We start from the raw sequence: 22,811 nt of genomic DNA on the forward strand, positions 1-22,811 counted from the left end.
CAGGGCTGGGTGGGGGAGATGGAGGGGAACGAGGGGGAGGGGCAGGGAAGATAGGGGAGGGATAACACAGAGGAGAAAAGCCTGATGTAGGTGACGGGGCCGGGGGGTGGAGACAGCAAACCACCATGGCATGTATGTACCTATGCATCAATCCTGCAGGATGCAGGACGTGCACATGTACCCCAAACACAATTTTTTTAAAAAGTCATGATCTAAAAAAAAAAAAAGGACCACAGGCTTCTAGCAGGAAATGGAAAGGGAAGAACTACTGAGTGGAGTTCAAACTCCTCGCCTGGCAGAGAGCAGCTGACTATAGACTGTCCCTCCCTGTCTCCCTCCACACCTTCTTTCCTCCGGGCCCAACCCCATTCCACCTGCACCCCGCCCCAGGCACACTGACTAGGACGCCGGGACTAAAGTGACAGCTGACTCTGCCGGGTCGGAGTGCGCGCCCTCCCAGTGCCGGCGCCGCATTGACAGTCCCCTGACAAAGGAGGTGCAGCCGCAGCCCCGCTCTAGGCCAGCGGCCAGGCGCCCCGCGGACAATGCTCTCCAGCCTGCGGAACCGGGGACCCCGTGGCTTCTATCGGCCCGTCCGCGGGGAGCTGGATGAGCAGGTAAAGTTCGCTGGTCCTTAGGGGAGAGGAGAGGAGGCTGGTCGTGGGGCCACTGTGGGTGGGGGAGTGGAAGTGGAGAGAGGTGAGTCCTCGGACCCTGAATGTGGACTTATGAGCCCTTGTTTCAGTTGTCATCACACGCGGGATAAACAGACCTGCATTCACACTCAATCCTGAGAGCAGAGAGCAGAGATCAGGGTGGGTGCAGCTTGAACCAGAGGGAGCTCAGTCTTGGTGGAGCTGGATGAGAGGAAGAGGAATCTTTGAAGAGATAAGTAACTCCCCCATAAACAGAGAGCGTGCGCGGACCTGTTATCGCTGAAGGAACACAGGTTGGAGTGGAATTCTGCAACCAGTGGGTGGTCCCATTAAACCCGGAGAGCATTGGGGATTAATAATACTCAGTGTGGATTTTGATACCCAGGTCTGGGGCAAATTCAGAAATTTCAGACACTTGATTGTGCTTTGCTCTGGCACAGGATAATTCACGCTTTTACAATGGGAGTCCGGTGCTAAGACTGTAGTGAGAGAAACGAACCCTTCAGTTGTGTATTAGCAACAATTTTCCTAACAAAAGTTCCGTTTGTTTCTCTTATCACCACTATACAAGACATGGACTTAGAGACAGCCCTAACAAAGAAAAACAATATGATCCCAATTCAGTGGCACTTGTTCTAATCCTGGCTTTTTTAGTAACTCTGAGTGTCAAATAAATGTGACATCTATTCTGATCACATACAAAATCAAACTATAAATTTATTATTATTTTTTTTACATGATGCCGTTATGGCTTGTCCTAATACAGTTTACAGAAATCTAAGGAAATGTTCAGCATTCTGCAAATTAAATGCCAGACTTTGGAACAAAGTAATAATGATACTTATTACTATTTACCTCATGTCAAATTTAAATGGCATGATGTATATAAAACATTCAATTATATTTGCCCGATATATAGATGATACTCAATAGGTATGCAAAAAAAAAAACCTCATGAAGTATAGAATCTTAAGCATAGCAATTAGTTTAATAAGCTATTTGTTTAATAAACTTTTATAAAATTTATACATTTTAAATAAATTTATTTCAAATTAAGCTACATGTAAACTACCTTTATAAAAGTCTATGAAATAGAAAGGCTAAATAAGTTCCTTGAAAATGTGAGAAAGCTCCATCACTATAGCATGCTTTTTTTTTACTGTACCATAGAGATGGCAGGCTCAATTGGGTAAACTGCTTTAATATCATTAGTGAAACAGCAAAGGTGACCAAAGGCAGTAAATTATAAACTTGTAGTTGAAAAAGTGTAAAACTCAATTTTGTCACACAAAATTCTAGTCAGTTCTTCCTCTAGTATTCAAGAACTGTTTGTTTCCTTGACTATTACTGACCTTTGATAGCCTTCATAGATCAAGAATCCACTTAAACAAGGTTGAAAATCTTCATTTTAATTTCATTCTCTATTTATTATTTCTATGATGCCAAATGTTTTAAAAAGTTGATGGTAGCCAGGCACAGTAGCTCACACCTGTAATCCCAGCACTCTGGGGGGCCAGACATGGAGGCACGCTCATGTATTCCCAGCTACTTGGAGGCACTGAAGTGGAAAAATTACTTGAGTCTGGGAAATCAAGGCTGCAGTAAGCCATGTTTGCTCCACTGCACTGAAGCCTGGGCGACATAGTGAGGCACTATCTCAAAAAAAAAAAAGTTGATGACTTCAAAATGTATAAGAAACTCTGTTTACTTACATATCGACTTCATATATATATATATACACACACACACACACACACATATATGTATATATATATTTGGTTTTTGAGATGGAGTCTCACTCTGTTGCCCAAGCTGGAGTGCAGTGGTACGATCTCCGATCACTGCAACCTCTGCCTCCCAGGTTCAAGTGATTTTCCTGCCTCAGCTGGGACTTGAGTAGCTGGGACTACAGGTGTGTGCCACTTGAATAGCTGGGACTACAGGTGTGTGCCACTATGCCTGGCTAATTTTTTGTATTTTTCGTAGAGAAGGTGTTAGCCAGGATGATCTTGATCTTCTGATCTTGTAATTTGCTGGCCTCAGCCTCCTAAAGTGCTGGGATTATAGGCATAAGCCACCTTTCTAACTGAATTTTTATGGCTATTATGGTGACCTATGAATAGATGCTTCTACATATTTTTTGTTGGTGGTGATTAGCATCCATCCATCCATTCAGTCAGTCATCCCAAACTTTAAGCTGGGACATGGGCCTAGAGAAACTAGAGATTTCTCCAGATGCCACAGACAGAGATAAATCAGCTATAGTTTCTGTCTTCCAGGAGCATGCAGTCTAGTGAGAAAGAAGCACCTGTAAGGAAATAATGAGAAAGTTACATAAAATATGAGGGTAAAGTCACTGAATGCCAATCTGAAGGACGTCTTAAGTCCTCCCTGAGGAGTATGTTGAGGTTGCTCTGGTCATACAGAACCTGTATCAGAGCCTTGGACTGGAGTGAAAGGACAGACATTACCAAAGGCACTAAATCCTGAATAGGACTGAAGAACAAGAGCCCGGAGAAGGGAAGCACAAGGAAGTGGGCGAGAGGAAAGGTGTAGGTAGTGAAAAACAGTGTTGCATTAGAGTTGAGAGTGTAGAATCACAACTGGAGGATAGAATAAACTAAGTGGTTTAGATCCTGTTTCTAATACTTCGTTGCAAGATCTTAGGCTAGTTTCTTAAACTCTGGCTATTACTTTCCATTTCTATAAAATAGGGGTGACAAAAATTATTATACCATAAAAGTATTTTACATTTAGTGGAATAATATACTTAGAACAGAGTTTAGCACATCTTTAGTGATTTTAAAAGTTTTATCTGGCTGGGCATGTTGGTTTACACCTGTAATCCCAGCACTTTGGGAGGCCAAGGTGGGTGGATCACCTGAGGTCAGGAGTTCAAGACCAGCTTGGCCAACATGGCGAAACCCCGTCTTTACTAAAAAAAAAAAACAAAAATTAGCCAGTTGTGGTGGTGAGCACCTTTAATCCTAGCTGCTCAGGAGGCTGAGGCAGGAGAATTGCTTGAACTTGGGAGGTAGAGGTTGCAGTGAGCAGAGATAGTGCCACTGCACTCCAGCCTGAGTGACAGAGCAAGACTCCATGTCAATTAAATAAGGTAAGTATTTTTTTTCAATTTCTGAAACTTTTCTTTTCTCTATGAGCATCTACTTTCACTTTCCCGTAACCTCCTCCATATTCCCAGAATCCTCCTATAAAATCCACAAAGGAAGCTTCTGAAATTAGGCATTACGGGATATCAGTAAACAGCAATGTGTCACACAAACCATAAGGCCACATCTCAACTTTAAACCCAAGGAAGCTTGAAAACCTCACAGTTCTGAACCCTGGCTACCTATGATCTGGTGGTCTAAACAATTCTTGTTCCTCTGCTATAATCCAGAAATAACAGGACCTCCATTCTAGTGAAGATTGCTAAGTCAGCAATGTCAAGGTATGTTTATGGAATGAATGCCTACTATAAACTCAATAGTAAATAAATACAGTAGATGATAAAATAGCTTAAACAAGGCCTGTAGGGGACACAGGGAAATGAGAAACTCACCTGGGGTCAATGAGGTCTTCAGACTAGAATTGCTGTCAGATTGAGAACAAATGAGTTAGAAATATGATAAATATTTAATGGAGAAAATGGGAGTAAATTAGAACATTCCAAGACACTCAGAATTGTCATGTTCTATTTTTCTACATAAAAATTACTATTTGCAGTACATAATCAACTCAGTAATATCCATAATATGAATTCAGTAATTATCAATGTATTATAAAATCATTAGCTTGATTCTTGTGCTTGGTCAGGATTAATTCCCTTCATCAGACTTAAAAAAAAAACTAGCTGCTATTTCTTCTGGGAAGTAAAGTATGGTTGGGCTTTACTGTGCTTCAGCACAGCAAAGAGGCTATTTACTAGAAAATATAAAGGCCTTCATATAAGATGCTTTCACATGAAGAAAAATGGTCCTAGAGGGAATGCTAATCTGAATATTGAGTTCCTAGTCTGCTAAAAAAGCCATTTGTAGTAGTTTTGCAAGGATTAGGCGCCTAAAACAACAACCATGTTATTTAGTTCACTATTCTTTGGGTCAGCTGGTTTGTGTCCTCATTTTGGTCAGTTTGACGGTTTGACGGCTAACTCCTGAGCTGTCTTATGCATAGGATGGTTGTGAGAACTAAATACAGTGACAGTGATTCTACAATGATTGTAGAATCAGCTGGCAGATGGGCTAGTAGTCAGATAATCTAGAACCAACCACCTTATTCCTATGTCTGGCAGTTTCAAGCTATTGGCCAGAGTATAAAAGACCATCAGATGAGTGCCTCGTTTCTCCTCCATATGATCTGTCATCCTTCAGCAGCCTAACACCACCTCAGGTACAGGGTGCACTCAATGTTCTAAGCACAGAAGGAGCCAAAGCATTACAGCATTTGAGGCTTAGAATTGGAGCTCTTTCAATGTCACTCCTGTTGTATTTCCATGACCAAAACAAGACACAATGCCAGCCCAGATACAAGGGGTAGAAATAAATCCACATCTTGATGGGAAAAGCTGCAAAAAATTGGTAACCATTTACAATTTCCCACAATTCTTGTGTTTTGGATATGAATCAGATCCTTTCATTGGTGGCAAAGTATCAAATTAGCAACTCCCTGTGAAATTTGAACTTATAACATAAAGTATGTCCTCTAGGTTAATTAATGATTTTTAGAACATTTTTTCCAATAATTTCTGTTCTTATTTCTGTGGGGTTTTTTTGGGTGGGGGGGTGGGTTTTTTTGTTTTTTTTTTGAGATGGAATCTTGCTCTGTTGCCCAGGCTGGAATACAGTGGCAAAATTTTGGCTCACTGCAACCTCCACCTCCCAGGTTTCAAGTAATTCTCTACCTCAACCTACCCCATAGCTGGGATTACAGGTGCCCACGACCATGCCTGGCTAATTTTTGTATTTTTACTAGAGACAGGGTTTCACCATCTTGGCCAGACTGGTCTTGAACTCTTACCTCGTGATCCAAAGTGCTGGAATTACAGGCATGATTACACTGCGCCCAGCCTTAATTTTTAAATAATATGTTTGGTAACAATAGTGATTACAATTTTATTGTTCATATATTTGAGTCATTGTTTTGAGCTAATGGTGTGATAAGTATTCTATATTTAGTTCTTGCAATAATCTTATAATGATAGATACCATTTTGGTAAATTTTATATATCTTACATGATTTATATAATTTTCTATAACACAGAGAACAGATTTGGAGTTAATTATGTTTTCTCTTCTATACTTTGGGCATTTTGTTGTATAGAATGAAATTTGGATTTACTCATTCCTTCTAGCTTCAGAAGTTTTTAAATTGGTAAACACTGCATATGGAATCAGAACTTAGTTAAGAAAGATCAGTGCAAAATTTCTAAAATTTTGACAGTTTCTAAAAATCAAAATTAACTTGGTGACCAGTCTTACTTTTCAAAATTCAAAGAGATTTATGCTAACTATAAAAACACAAAATGATTATTTTTGAGGTCTTCTCTTTTTAAAGCTCTTTTCTATTCGTTAAACCAACATAGTAAATGGGAAAGTTTTATGGAAATTTTATAATCCAGCCCAAAATAACATGTAATTGTGACAAATATGTAATTGTGCATATAATTACAAAAATATTTAAACACATACAGAACTATAACAAGAACATATAATAGTCTTTTATTTTTCTATTTTTTTAGAAAAAGAAAACTATCTTTAGCAATTTAAATGTTTTAAATTTAGCTTATATATACATATACATATATAACACATATATGTATACATTATTCACTTATACTGTCATATAATTGTATTAATCATAAATAGCCAATATAGGCTAATAAGTTCAAAGAACTGACCCTCTGTATGTGTACATATACATACATAGTATATGTACATATATGTGCATATGTACATATATTGTGTATAAACACATATAATTGTAAATATACATTTCTAAAATCTCTCTATATGTATGTATGCATACATGTACATATTTTTCACCATGATTTATTGCTATGTGCACCATCATAATGTTGAGAGAAAGCTTGAAATTCCTCTAGTCCAACCACCATCCCAGAATATCTTAAGTATATTTCTTAAGAATTAGGATAGCAATAAAATCTGTAACCATTAGTAGAATAAGTCATTTCAGGTTTACTTTTCTGAAAAAAATATTTTAAATGTAAATTTAAAACATTTACTTTATACACTACTTGCTATATCTTTTCTTTTCAGAAATGCAGTCTTGAGAAAAGTGCCTCATTTTTCAGTAAAGTGACGTATTCCTGGTTTAGCAGGTAGGAATTTTACTAATATATTTGTAGCATAACACACTGAAAAAGATCACAAGGGAAATGACACCTGACTGTTATTCCTTTAATCTCAATGTGAATAGTTGGTACAAAATTGTCTCATATTACTTATTACACAGAATCACAGGTAAAAACATACTAAGTAGTTCCACAGATAACAGTACCAATATTCCTCCAATACGTCTGTCCCTTTATAGGGTTTTCATTTCATTAGCACTAGGGAAGGACAGAAAAATGAACTTCTTTTTATCATCAAGTATATGCTACCCACTTTTTGTTTATGATTTCATTTAATTCTCCCCCAAGTGCTCTGAGATAGGCATTTGCATGAGAAAAAGTTAGGCTCAGGAAGGGAAAGCACCTGTCCATTGAAACCCATGTAGGAGCAAGTATGTGTTTTAAACCAATTCCTACTGAGTTCATGTTTTAGGCTTTATTTTTACTATGCCATTCTACTTTTTATCAGGAATGCGTTCATATATACTCATATATGTTACTATGAAAACACACACATACACACAGCCCTAATCATTTTATAAGACATCTATTATGGTTTTTCTCATAGACTAACTCCTCCGTAATGTATGATGAGGGCTCAGAATTTCCTCAGGACATATAATTGTGAACTCTGATTTTAACACAGAAATTAAATCATATTGAATGGGAAGAGCTGATATTTTCTTATTTTGTAAATTCTGAGGCCTTCTTTAGAAATGTATTTCTTTCTCTCCCATAACAGAAAGTCCATGATATGAAGTTAAATTTGTCTTTCTAGCTTTATGTCCCTTTCTCTATAGTCCATAGAAACAAAATTGCTCAATTTTATCTACAGATATGTTCTCAAGAGTAGATTAATATTTTAAAAGATGATTGGGTACTAGGTGCCCCAAACTCTGCTAATCTTTAAAAATGCAGAGATAAATGACTTAATTTCTGTCTTCTAGAATGCATAGTAGAATTAAAAAGGTTAAAAAGTATACCACCATTACGAAAAAAAGGGGAAAAGGCAACGTAAGCATAATTGACAAATACAAATTTTCAGTAGAATCATCTAACCAAGTGTGCATCATTAGGGACTGTTTCACATACACCAATACTTTCACCTAACATTTAAAGATGTATAGGAGTGAGTAACATGGTATTCCAAGTTGAGCAAATACTATGTGAAAACCACATAATAAAAGGTAGGAAAGAACTGGCTGTGAGGTTCAGGTGTGGGTTCAAATTGGGAAATTTTTAATTTTTGAGATACATTTGAAGCATCACATGAACAGGAGTTTAGATATGTGGCTTCCGGGCTTAGAATAAACCTTTGAGCTATAGATATGGATTTGGGAGTCATTGACTAGAGGATAGTAGTTTAAGCCATCAGTATGAATGAGACTTTTCACAAGAAGAACCCATTGAATAGGTTGAACAAATGGAACCACTGGCAATCCTCAGTATTTAAATGGCAAGAGAAGGAGGAGTCTACACAGGAAGCTAAGTAAAGGTGTTCCGAATGTATTATAAGAGAAGTATCTGATAAAATAGTGTGAGTGAAAGATAAGAAAAGATAAACTGTCAAGAAAGAAGAAATATAAAGTGGTCAATAGGGACAAATACTGAAAAGTGGTAAATCAAAATAATAACTACATATTCTTCAGTAAATTTGCCAACACAAAGATCATTGGGGAATTTTTAAAATCAATTGAAGTTATGCGTATACTTGTGAGCAAATACTTGGGCAGAAGTGGTTAAATTGTGATAAGATTTCCAAGTTACACACATCTAGGAATCTCTTAAAGAGGATGGCAAACCTATGTAACATTAAGCTGTACACTAGGAAAAAGAAAGATTAGATAGAAATCTGAATGTGAGCTATTTACATTTAAGGATTTTAATTCTTCAAATTTGCATATGTATAGAAACGTTTTCAACCCTGAATTTTGTTTATGGAGGAGTTGAAAGGAAGAGTAATACCTATCTCAGCTTTAAAAAATTTCAGTTTCATTTTAAAGTCATAGGTATCATAGAATTTTAATAATACAAATAAAATCAATTTTAAATACATGTAATTTTAAAGTTTGATTATCAAACTATAAAACTATGTGCATATATATTAAATATTGCAAACATTATTTTAGCGTTCTAAAGTAAGAAGCTGAACTTAAGTTTAATAAGCAAGATTAGATATAACAAATCTTCAAATATTACAACCTAGTATTTTGAAATCCATATCTTAAATCAATCAAACAAACCATCAAGCTCTAACTGTGAATATCATATTTCTTTCTGTTTAATTTGAATATCTCACAACTAGATACAAAATATTTTCATGGAATATTGTTATCCAGAACTGTCATTGGCATGAATCTAATCTGATTTCTTAAATGTGATTAAACAATTATATTTGAAACATAACTATTGTTTAATAGAATGTCCCTTTGAAGACGAAGATAAATTGTATTTTCAAATCTATCTTTGGAGTTAGAGAATAGTGTCAAATTATTTCCTAGAACAAATTCAAGCATCTATAATTATATGAATAACTCAATTAAAAGTGCTCAGATGTCACAATAATTAAAAATTATATACTTATGAGCCTTAATTCCTAAGACAATAGCTGTCTACATCATTCTGATGCTGAAATAATTACCAAGCCTTTATTAGCAAATATAATTTGTCCCCAGTGGAAATTATCATGGCTAGAGAATACATGGACAAAAGTAGTAAGAGTTTTCATAGGTCACTACTGTGTCATTATTTTAACCAGATCCACTATTCAATACGTCCTTTTTCTCACCTATTAATAAAATTTATACATTAACCAACTTTCTCCCATTCTCCCATTCTATAATTTTTGGCCAGATTAATTTATTTTCTTTTCCCATAACATAATAACCTCTTTCCAGAAATGTTTTAAAAGATGATTAATAATAATAAAATCAATAATGCTACTATATATTTATACTTTCTAAGCATTCAAATATTCATCTATAAACATTATATTTTAGCTTATCTTTCTAAGAGAATGCCACTGTTTTTCTAGTCTCTTCATGAGTTGGTTGAGATATTTATAGTCAAAATTCTCTCTGAGATAATAAACTTCAACAATGAAAGTTGTATCAGTCAGTACTCATGCTGCTATGAAGAAATACCCGAGACTGGGTAATTTATAAGGGAAAAAGATTTAATTGACTCACAGTTGCTCGGGTATGAGAAGGCCTTAGGAAACTTGCAATCATGGCAGAAGGGAAAGCAAACATTTCCTTCTCCACATGGTGGCAGGAAGAAGTGCCAAGCAAAGAGGGAAAAGCCCCTTATAAATCTATCAGATCTCGGGTAAACTCACTCACTATCATGAAAACAGCATTATAAGGGTAAACACCTCTATGATTCACTTACCTCCCACCAGGTCCCTCCCATAACATGTGGGGATTATGGGAACTGCAATTCAAAATGAGATTAGGGTGGAAACAAGGCCAAACCATATCAGAAATAATACATCTCACTGTCTGAATTTTTTGCTAAGTTATCCTTGGTTTGTTTTACATATAAAACACTGTGACCAGTCTCTGAAGTTCTTAATGTTTAACTGCCTGTAAAAATGAGAAATTAATTCTTTTCTGTCTGATTTGAGGAGTTTTGAGAATCAAATTCATTGACGGGACTGTCCTTTGAAAAGAAACTGTAATCCCAGCACTTTGGGAGGCCAAGGCAAATAGAGCACGAGGTCAGGAGTTCAAAACCAGCCTGGCCAAGATGGTGAAACCCCATCTCTACTAAAAATACAAAAAATCAGCCAGGCATGGTGGCACACACCTGTAATCCCAGCTACTCAGGAGGCTGAGGTGGAGAATTGCTTAAACCCATGAGGTGGAGATCGCAGGGAACTCCAGCCTGGGTGACAGAGGGAGACTCCATCTCAAAAAAAAAAAAAAAAAATCAAAGAAAGAAAAAAACATTATTCTAAAAATATGAGATGCATGTGTAAACTTTATTACTGTTTTAGGAATAAAGCCCACAGCTTGATGGGACCTGGTATGCATCATATATTTCACTTACCAAGACGGCCAACTCGTGGTCCTCATTGATTCCCAAAGAACTGCCTCAACATTTGAGTTCAATAAATACCACTTCCTCAACACTTCCTTGCTTATTCTTTTTCCAAACTTGTGTGGGAAAGTAAGGCCAGTCATGTGACCAGAGCCTATCCGAAAGGAGCAAAAGATGGTGGCGGTAAGCACACATCTGGGAAAAAGTCAAGATAGTTAAACCACCAAGCCATGAGAGTCGCAATCAATTCAGCTTAAGTGTCACTTTTAGATGCTGCATTATTTGGAGACTCAGCATGAAAGCCAGAGGTCACTTTTCCCTGAACCAAAACTGCTGAGTTTTGCACACTTCTAACTCAAAATGCTGAGGCAGTAAATGTTATTAAAAATGCTTTTCTAGAAGTTAATGGAGTCTTATTTTGAAAATGAATATTTATTTTATGGAATGAAATAGAACTTAATCTGACATGAAAGTAGTTTATTGCTTAATATGTTTTTAAAAGTGCACTGCAGGAAAATGTCCAGCATATTTGAGCCATCAGAAACATAATTGCCCAAAGTCCTTTCTTATTACATTTAAACCTTTTTGTTAAATTTGAATTGTGGTAAGATATTATCAATTATTCTAAAAGTAAAATAAAATATAGTGGAAACTCTTGTTACCACAGGGTTTAAATTTATCTCAGAGTCAATCAATTGAGATTATTTAGTAACAAGGCCAATGAAAGCAGTCCCAGTTTGGAGTATTTAAGGCATTGTTACAGTCCTCTGGGCTAATAATATGCTTTGTAATGGAGAGAACTTAGGCTCTACGATCAGAAGGCCTGAATTTAAGTATGAGTTTAATTTCTTTTTTTTTTTTTTTTTTTTTTTTTGAGACGGAGTTTCGCTCTTGTTACCCAGGCTGGAGTGCAATGGCGCAATTTCGGCTCACCGCAACCTCCGCCCCCTGGGTTCAGGCAATTCTCCTGCCTCAGCCTCCTGAGTAGCTGGGATTACAGGCACGCACCACCATGCCCAGCTAATTTTTTGTAATTTTAGTAGAGACGGGGTTTCACCATGTTGACCAGGATGGTCTCGATCTGTTGACCTCGTGATCCACCCGCCTCGGCCTCCCAAAGTGCTGGGATTACAGGCGTGAGCCACCGCGCCCAGCCGAGTTTAATTTCTTACTGAACAAGTCATGTCACCAAAGTCACAAACTATATCTGACTTATATCACTTCAGAGTGCATATGGCTTCAAGTAACAGAATAGTGAAATAATAATAATTTTAAAAATCAGGTATTTATTTTCTTATGTTATTGGGAAGAAAGTGTTACTGAAAATAGGATGTTGAACTATCTCAGAAATGCTATAAAAGGCCCAGGCTAGGGCTGTCATGGCAGGTCACACCTGTAATCCCAGCACTTTGGGAGGCAAAGGCAGGTGGGTCACCTGAGGCCAGGAGTTCAAGACCGCCTGAGCAACATGGCAAAACCCTGTCTCTACCAAAAATACAAAAACTAGCCAGGAGTGGTTGTGTGCGCCAGCAATCCCAGCAACTTGGGAGGCTGAGGCATGAGAATTGCTTGAACCAAGGAGGCAGAGGTTGCAGTGGGCCAACGTTGCTCACTGCACTCCAGCCTGGGTGACAGAGCGAGAGTCTGTGTCAAAAAAAAAATAAAAATAAAAAAAGGCTCAGGGCTTTTCTGTCTTTCCACTTCCTGTCCTTATTATTTGGCTTTTCATTCATGGTGGCAAAAATGACTTTTTTATCTGAGCATCATGGCTTCAAAGAACAAAGGGAAGTGGTAGGAAGGCAAAATGTTTTCTCCTTTTGAAGTTCTATGCTTTCATTTGAATAAGAAAGTTCTTCCCAGCAGATATTTGTTTAGGTATTGTTAGCCATAACTCAATTATATTATTAATCCCAAGTAGAGGGTAATGAGATTACCAGGACTGGTTTAGACCAATCATAATTCATAACTTAAGGTCTTAAGATAAGACCTTACCATGAGTTCAAGAGATTTTCAACTGGATAAATATAAGAACCCTGTTAGCAAAAACATAGTAGAGCAGAGCTGTAGATAAGTACAATTCATTGTCTCGCACAGTAAATTTTGTGATAAAACTACACTATGCATCTTGTTTGCCTACTAGTTTAGACCCATTGTTCTTGCATAATTATTCACAGTGTCACTTGGGATAAACTCACTGAATGGAGGAGGGTTGATAAATTAAGAGGCTTGTGGAGACTTGTCTTGCTTCTTAAGGTGTCAATTCAGAAACTGTACTCAGATTGGCCATATGCTGTTGGTCATAAGGCCAAGGCCAAAGCTTATGGGACAGGGACAAGTACTACATATCGAGTTGTACAATCTACAAAATTAGGTGGCAAATTGTGTAGAAAGTCCTAGTGGAACAGAAAAAATTGCAAATGCAGAGGTTGGATCCATTTCCCCTCCAATACAAGCATAAAAGCAAACACAAACACAGTAGAATATTTCCCCATCCACCAAGTGGGTACCAAGTACCAACCAAGTGGGTACTTGGCAGCTGGGGAAATATTCTACTGTGAAAGTTTGCTATTTAAGTTTCAGCAAGTGAGGTGAAGTAGCAAATGAGGTGAGTGGTACATTTCTCAAATATAAGATAAATAAATGAAGTCAGTGTTTCACTGAATAATTGGATGTCTAAACAGCATTTATACAAACTACACATGATTACTTCACATTATTGACCTCCAGGATAAAACCATATGATTTTTTAAACATGTAATATAATCATTGTATTTTGATCAGTAAAATAATTTATAAATCAAGGAATGAAATAAGTTCATGATGACAATTTTTTTAACTCATTATTTGTTTTGCTATCATGTTTACCTTACTTTTTCATCTTCAGAGTAATTACTTTAGGCTATAAGAGATCTTTGGAAAGAGAAGATCTTTTTGAACTAAATAAAAGTGACTCCTCTTACACTGTGTGTCCCATCTTTGAAAAACAATGGAGAAAGGAAGTCTTAAGGACTCAAGAGAGGCAAAAAGTTAAGGTAATTAATTACAAGGTTCTATTAAATTCTGACATAATTACTACTGGAAAACTAGATAAAGTTTTTTTCAAGTATGAGATGCCATTATTAATATAGAAATTCTTAAAATGTGTGAAATGACAATCAACTTTTATGAGCATAATTTGCTGCTATTGCAGCCCATTTCTGTCTTCCAACTTCTCAACATTCCTTCTCTTTAACGTTCATTTATAATGTGTCGATATGCATGTATGTATCATTTGGCTTCTCACCAGTGGTGACAAAGATAGCTTCTGTATCTCAGAGCATCACATCTATTGTTCAAAGCAAATTATATGGTGGTCAAAATGAAAGTTTCTGGGAGCAGGAGCAGATACTCCACATCTAGCATCATATATACATATACATAGGTATTATTTTTAGACTTCTCCAAAGGAAATATAATTTGGAGATAAAAACTGTATTTATATTAATTAAATAGTTTCAAAACTTGGAAAAATAATAAAATGCAACTACTGCACTTGCCCTTTTATGCCATGTGGTATAAATAATGCCACCTACCCTCCCAATGATATGGGTCATAATTTCAAGTTTAACTGATTTATTCCTTTCTTATTATCTTATTGTCTTTGAGCACACTGTTAATTGTATGATTAGTTTATATATATTTTATTTTATAAATATTAGTTGAGTCCAATTTTCTCATTGTTTCTATTTTCTTTAATTATGTAGGCATCTTTTAATAAAGAAGCAGATACCGTGAAACCATCCCTACTCTATGCCTTGTGGAACACCTTTAAGTCTGTCCTGATTCAAGTTGCCTTATTTAAAGTGTTTGCTGATATTTTATCCTTCACTAGCCCACTCATAATGAAGTAAGTTAAATTCTGGTGGGGCTTTTTTTTCCTCCCCACAGGTAAATGATGAGTAAGTATTCTAATAAAAAAGTTCTAATACAAAAGAGTAGAGAAGGTCCTTACTGGAAATATTATTAGGAGGTGGACATGCCATTAGGGTTACTGCAATATAAATGGGAATTAGGGTGATATAGTCAATATTTAATAAAGCCAACCATATAATAAACACTGTTCTAAAATCTTATTTTAATTTTATTAAGCAAGGGTTCTCCAGAGAAACAACCAATAGGAGATATATATATATATATATATATATATATATATACACACACACACACACATACATATATGTATATACACACATACATATATGTACACACACACACATAGAGTCAAATAAAAAGGAATTTATTCTGAAATTTTATTTCATATATGTGTATATATAATAAATTATATATTATAAATATATAACAAATATATGTTTATATAATAAACATATATAATATATATAATAAATTATACATATAATATATATAGCCAAATAGCAGATTTATTGTGGGAATTTATTTATTTATTTTTGAGATGGAGTTTCGCTCTTGTTACCCAGGCTGGAGTGCAATGGTGCAATCTTGGCTCACCACAACCTCTGCCTCCTGGGTTCAAGCAATTCTCCTGCCTCAGCCTCCTGAGTAGCTGGGATTACAGGCATGCGCCACCATGCCCAACTAATTTTTTGTATTTTTAGTAGAGGCGGGGTTTCACCATGTTGACCAGGATGGTCTCGATCTCTTGACCTCGTGATCCACCCACCTCAGCCTCCCAAAGTGCTAGGATTACAGGGAATTTATTATACATGTGTGTGTATATGAGGAATCAGAAGTTCCTGTTTTATGTAAGGTAACTATGAAAGACATTGGTGATAAGGTGACATTTGGTCAAAGTCCTGAAGAAAGTTAGGAAGGAAACTAAAATAAAATATCTATTGCAATTAAACGTAGCAGGAAGGGCAAAAGCCGTGAAGAAGCTCATGCTTAGTATCTCTGAGGGCATACAAGGAGGCAAAATGAGGTTGGAGCAGAGAGTTAGAAAGATAAGATTGAGGTCAGAAAGGTGCCGAGATGACAAGATTTTGTAAGACCTTATGGAATATGATGGTAATATTGGCTTTTATTCCACATTAGTAGAGAAGCATTTGGAAAATTTTGAGCAAAAAAAAAAGTCATCTGATTAGTCTTAAGTTTTATAGGAATGATTCTGGCTGCTATGTGGAGAATAAAATCAAGAAGTGCAAGAGTGGAAGAAGAAACACCAGTTAGAAATTTGCTTGCAATAATCCAAGCAAAAGTCAACGTGGCTTCAACTAGGTAGTAGCAATAAAGGTGATAAGAAGTGGCCAGACCCTGGCTGTGTTTTAAAGGTAGAGTTAACAGAATATACTGCTGGACTGAATGTAGGTTGAGAGAGGAAGGAAGAAGTTAAGGATGCCCTAAAAATTTTTGTTTAAATCATAAGGTAAACAAGTCATTACATCCTGAGATAGAGAAAATGCAAGAAAGACTAGAAGTTTGTTTCCGGACTTGTTAACCTTGAAAGATCTGTTAGCTGTTGTGAAAGAAAGCAACAATTCACATAGCAGACCTGCCTGTGGACTTTGGAAAGCCTAGTTACTTTAGCTGGCAACTGGAACTTACATTTCAGGAGAGTATCCACTGCCCTAACTGATAAGAATGACTCCTTATGTCCAAGTTGTTTATTCAACTGATATGGTTCACGGTGAATATCTGTTTTCCTTCTGGGAGTCTGGAGTTTTGGTGTGCATTAAGAAAAGGGTGTCCACTTGACCAGCCTCCAGTAAAAACCCTGGATGCTGAATTTCTAACAAGCTTGCCTTGTAGACAACATTTGACATGTTTTGCCACAACTAGTTGCTGTGAGAATTAAGCATGCTCTGTGTGTAGGGAAAAGACTTTTCGGAGCTTGTGCCTGTTTTCTCCCAGACTTCACTCCATCTTTTCTTTTATGCTGATTTTGTTTTGTATCCTTTCGCCGTAATAAATACACCCATGAGGATGACGCTATGCTGAGTCCTGTGAGTTATTAAAGTAAATAATTGAGCTGAGGCGTCCTTGTGGGGATCCCTGACATGGGGCCATCTAGATTAAAAGGTTGAGTAAGCAATTGTCTATATACACTTGGTGTTAGGAAAGATATAGGCTGGAGTGACAAACTGGAATTGTTCTAAATTGGATTGGGTATGTCAAGCAATTGTTCTGGATGAAATCACCTTAATGTATGTGAAGAAAAGTAAAAGTAAAGATGTCTGGCAAAAAAAAACCTATCAGCTATTCTAATTCATAGAATTGGTTAAAATGAGGAAATTTATCAAAGGACATTGAGCAGCAGTGGCTAGTGCAAACACATACACATAAAAACAAGAGAGAATGGTACTAGGGAACCAAGGCAAGATGCATATTGCTGTCAGAAAATGGACCCTGACAGTTTGCACCCCAAATTCTTTGTTGGCTCCCTTGTCTGTTGAAGGATAGGCCAAATGTTTCCTGGATTAACTGCCCCCTCCCCCACTAGACAACAGATCTCTTCCTCCCCTTGCTTCTTCCCCTCACCTCAGCATAACCCAGGAGTCACCATATCACTATCTTATGTGTGACCAGAGAAATCTCTGTCAGAAGCATTGACCAGGATCTTCCTCTTCTGCCCTATTCCCTTTATCCAACGCTGCAAAATGAATCAGCTCACAATTTGGTGGTGTTAATCAACAATTTTACTATGTTCATGAATTTGGTGTCAAAACTTTAGGCAGTGATTGCTTTTCTCTGCTCCACCATGATTGCAACCCTGCTGAGTGCCTAGAACATCTGGAGAGAGCTGCCGCAGCCCAAATGGAGACATATGGCTGGCGCTTTGGTTCTAACTGTAGGCTAAGTTACCCTGGATCTTCTCCCTGTGTGCTGGTGCTGGGATGCTCAAAATGGCTCCTCACCTCACACATCTGAGGCCTGGGCTATCATTGCTGGAAACAATCACATCTCTCCCTCTCTTCCGTCCTCTCTTTCTGCTTCTCCCTGTCTCCGTGTCTCTGTCTCCATCTCTCTCTCTCCCTCTTCCCTCCCATCTCTCTCCTTCTCTCTGTTTCTATAGCCTCTGAATGGTTAGCTTGAGAACAGAGGCCATAGAGTAGCTAAATTTCTTACATGGTAGCTAGATTTTCTCAGAATGAGTATTACAAGAGGCTCAGACAAGTCTTTCTATGATGTAGGCTGGGAACTCTCAGAGGTTTTGCCCATTGTTTCAGCCAAAAGATCCCCCAAGTCAGCCCAAATTCAAACGGAAGGGAATTAAAGAAAAGAGTTTCAATTTCCCAATGAGAGGAGTAGCAAGGGATTTTCAGGATATTCTGACTCCTCTTTGCCAATGACTACTGCTCAAGAAACTTGTGAGAGAATCTCACCATGGCCCCGGTCTTTCCTAAAACAGCAATAGGTCATAGCAGTTCAGTGTGTCTGTTTCCTAAAAGGTTGTATCTGAATTACCAAAGAATGTCTGTGGGATAGAGAACAATCTCCTTTATTTTGTGAGACACTTTTTCATCACACTGGTTTGATCAGTCCTGCAAAACAAGAATTTTAATACTGCATTGCAGTGAGTCAGCTGACACACCCTTCTCCCTGCCTACGTGATGAAAGACGGAAAGGATCCTGTATTATTGAGTCATTACGTCCTTAGCTCTTAGCACGAGGTCTGACACATAGAACCCAAATAATTTCCCTGAAAAAAAATGTGAATAAACGGAACTTACCCAAAGTTACAATTTTCCAAGATCTTCTAAGACATTTATTCTGCAGTAGCTGAAAAACCTTAACATTTTCACAATGAGTAACAACTGAGTGATCAGAAAGAATTGCAAAGCTTGTATGATCATAATTTGGCCATGGAACAACTAATGTTATGAGCTATTTTTGAGACTACATATATACATACATACATATGTAGTCTCAGAATATGTTTATTCTTTTTATATGGAAAAGTTGCTGGGAAGGACTGTCTTTAAGGATGAGAGCACATTGTCATATTTTTTATACTTGTATGTGTAAAATAAAGCATATAAAAGGAATATTTTCATTAATTTACTAGTAAAATTATACTTTTATTGTTTATTAGATACATTTCTTGTTGATTGTTGTGTTGGCTCTTTTCCTCCCTTTATGGATTTGATTTTAATATTAAACAAAATACATGTATTCATATCTAATATAAATATTGTTTTATGATCTTTATCATGCCTTGAGCATAGATTATTTTAATATTTCTCAATTAATTTGAGCCACTGCAGTGACTGATGTTAGTCATTTAGTTTTGTTTTTATGAAAAAGGAAAAAGTAGAATTGGTAGATATATGCCCAATAAGAACAGTGCTACTCTTTCAGGAAATGTAACTCATAGAACAAGAAGGCATTTAGCAAGTTGCTTTTGTATAAAGCAGGTGTCCCAATAGGTGACATCAATTAAGAAATACAGAACTTTCTGCTGTTATTATGCATATGTGGGGTGTGGGATAACTTAATAGTATTATTGAGAATATACAATGCTCCAAATAATTTTTGATACCTAGAGGTTTTACTATTAGAGACACTTATATATTTTTATTCTAAACTCTAATTTTAATAAAGTAAATATTTTTTAAGTACTTGGCTAATAAAGCAATTTGGACAAGTTACTACAAAGTTTTCACACAGTAGCTGTCGAAATTGTCAATAAATATATCAAAGCCTAGAAATCTATGCTTTATCACTTAAAAATTTAAACTTTTGGCCGGGTGTGGTGCTTCATGCCTGTAATCCCAACACTTTTTGAGGCCAAGATGGGAGGATCACTTGAGGTCAGGAGTTCAAAACCAGCCTAGGCAACATGATAAAACTTCGTCTCTACTAAAAATACAAAAATTAGCTGGGTGTGGTGGTGTATACCTATAGTCCCAGTTACTCAGGAGGCTGACACAGGGAGATTTCTTGAGCCTCGCAGACAGAGGTTGTAGTGAGCTGAGAGCCTGCGACCGCACTTCAGCCTTGGCAACAGAAGTAAAACCCTGTCTCAAGAAAGAAAAATAAACTTTTATAAAGAATTAGTTTTTAAATATAATATTTTTTGAGGAAAGTGTAGATACAGTCACACCTAATTGCATATGGTTTCATTCTAGTTCTACTAACCTATGGATTCACTCAAAATATCTCTTTACAATGATATAGAACATTTTTGCATCTCCAGAGTTTACAGTGAAAAAGGTCCATTTACCAAACCTCTAATACTATACGTTTTACATATGAAATAGAAGGGACTACTAAATAAAACCCAAACTGTAGGTCTGCAAAATAAATGACATGTTAGCTTGTAGTATGTCAGAGTATATGCCCAAATTGTTTTCACCATATTGCATGGCTTATGTAGTCTTTTAAATTTAATATTATTTTCAATTACACTGAAGCAGTTTAAAAAAGGTGAAATCATGTTTAAAATATTATTACCAATGAACATCAGGCACTCTAAGTTTAGTCACTGTTTATAGTTGAGGAACTACCAAAGATATTATAACTAAAACCATCCCCACTGTTTTTCTGCACCCCAGCATTAACCCTAATCATCATGATCATGCTGGTCACAAACTTAGGAGGAAATAAGGGAAAGTAGAGAAAAAATAAATTGGTTATAGATAAAAGTGACAAAAAAACATGAGATATAAATCAAGCCTTTTAAGAAAACAACACCTGTGTGTCATACTAAAAGATCTTGGTTGCTATGCTTCTCTATATTAGAAAAAACACATAATTTTGAGGAAAAAAATGAAGTTTTAAATGTATCTATGTCTCCACCTTTCTGATGAAGTTAGACCAGAAAAGTTAATTATTTGATGAGCTTGCTGTGTGAAACCAGAAAATAACCTCTTACTCACAAGCCAGTGGAAGGGGTTGCTGATTTTACTTTCTTAAAAAAGGGACAAATACCAAATTAACCCAGTAGAGAAAAAGAACATGTAGAAGCATGTGTGTGTGAGTGTGTGTGTGTGTCTAACATTTTGACAATTATAAACTCTCATAAGCATTTAACTACTTCAGATGTTTAATGTTTCTACCCCTTTCTCAATTTTTATGACATTCAGGCAAATGATCATTTTCTGTGAACACAGCTCAGATTTTGGCTGGAATGGCTATGGTTATGCAATGGCACTTTTTGTTGTAGTCTTTTTGCAAACTCTGATTCTTCAGCAGTATCAACGTTTTAACATGCTCACCTCAGCAAAAGTTAAAACAGCTGTAAATGGACTGATCTACAAAAAGGTAAAAATTCCAAGGAATCCCCATATGTAGATCTACTCCCTTATGTGCTTTAAAATAAGGGGACTAGAAAAATAGGAGAGCGTACCAAAACATCCTTAGGAAATCCTTTGCATACACATTTGTTTTGCTTTAAAAGAACTTTGACTCATTAATATTGGTTGCATTAATTTCTCTTTAGTGTACACTCTCTCTACATAGATAAAAGGTCTTTACAACTCCCGGTCAGCCCTAATCCATGAAATTAACTGATAATCATTGTTTAATCTTATGTCACCTAACTGCTCCTCAGAAAGTGAATGGAATTGAATATTTTCATGATTTTCTATATGTATGCATCAATAACAGTTCTCCTCTTCATAAAATTATTTTCAACATTCATATTACCTTTTCTTCTCCTCTGTGAACTTTATTTTTATGCAACAAAGTCATTCTTTTTTTATAGAGTCATTCTCCACTTCTCTCTCATTCTAAGTCTTGCCTTTCAAACTTGGCTGATCTTTGTTTCGGGCATAACCCTAAGGTTTAATTAGTCCATTTCTGAAAATATCATTTTAAGCACTATCTCTTTACCATCCAGCGTCCCTTATTTACAACATAATTATAAACAGTTAAAGAGCTTTCTCCTTCCTCTAGTTATCAACTAGTTATTCAACCAACAGGAGTACTTTGTTCCTACTTTGCACTGTGATATAAATTGTGGGTTTTTCAGGATTTGGAATAGAAATTTATTTACCTGGTGTATCCTTATCATGTAAGACAGTTACTTTTATACTTCATTAAATTTAGATGACTGAATAAATGAATGAATTAATGAACAAATAAGCCCCAGCTTTTCAAATAAATTGAGGGAAGTGTTAGCATAAATAACAAACGTGTAGAAGTAAATGCAGATTTTATAAGAGATCAGATGAACAGGAAACCTACAAGGATTATATATAGTTAAGGAAGTTTTCACACAGTCCAGAAAAGATCTTTGAGAGAGCTACTGACTTTGTGTAAGGGGAAGGCAATATTCTAATTTGGGCTGAGCTGGACATGAAGCATTACAGGCCATTTTGCTCGACTGGGTCACAATGGGGCATGAAGTGATTTTATGGATCTTGGAAAGCCAACGACAAACTGAGCAGTAAATGGTAACTGAACTTGCAGCAGAGTTTAGCTCTGTAGAACTCAGTCCAAATACAGGATTAGAGGGGCTGTTCCAGTCCTAATTCTAGAGGCAGTACATGCTGCCTCCCATATGGCATAAAGATATAGAAGAATCTAGGAACTGGATGGGATGCTTACACTTGTTTTGATATATAGTCCACATGGAACAGGATTTTATTCCATGATTAGAGCATTGGAGTTTAGACGTGAGATGTAGGTGGATTTACAAGCATTAAAGACTAAACTGCCATGAAAGCATGAATTTAAAAACATAAAAGGTGGAACTTCTAGAGCAATAAACCACTTTGTATGATACTATAATGGTGTATGTATATAATTATACATTTGTCCAAACACATAGAATGTACAACACCAACTGAATCCTAATGCAAATTACA

The 22,811-nt window shown here is 36.5% G+C and overlaps 1 protein-coding gene across 3 annotated transcripts in view; it reads left to right on the plus strand.

Moving 5' to 3' along the window:
• Positions 1 to 441: 441 nt before the first annotated feature.
• Positions 442 to 22,811, plus strand: part of LOC100395919 (ATP-binding cassette sub-family C member 2-like) — a 106,175-nt gene continuing 83,805 nt past the window's right edge. Inside the window, exons 1-5 of one of the 3 annotated variants that reach the window (XM_008986488.5) lie at positions 442 to 617; positions 6,932 to 6,993; positions 13,931 to 14,078; positions 14,790 to 14,932; positions 21,087 to 21,264. In XM_008986488.5, coding sequence (XP_008984736.2) covers positions 546 to 617; positions 6,932 to 6,993; positions 13,931 to 14,078; positions 14,790 to 14,932; positions 21,087 to 21,264 — 603 coding nt within the window. In that variant the 5' untranslated portion in view covers positions 442 to 545. Of the gene's footprint in view, positions 618 to 6,931; positions 6,994 to 13,930; positions 14,079 to 14,789; positions 14,933 to 21,086; positions 21,265 to 22,811 lie in introns of those variants that run through there. The other 2 variants (XM_054248945.2, XM_035283003.3) reach the window with 2 other exon arrangements.

This window comes from Callithrix jacchus, chromosome 21 (assembly GCF_049354715.1).
Source record: "Callithrix jacchus isolate 240 chromosome 21, calJac240_pri, whole genome shotgun sequence".
Lineage (NCBI taxonomy): Eukaryota > Metazoa > Chordata > Mammalia > Primates > Cebidae > Callithrix > Callithrix jacchus.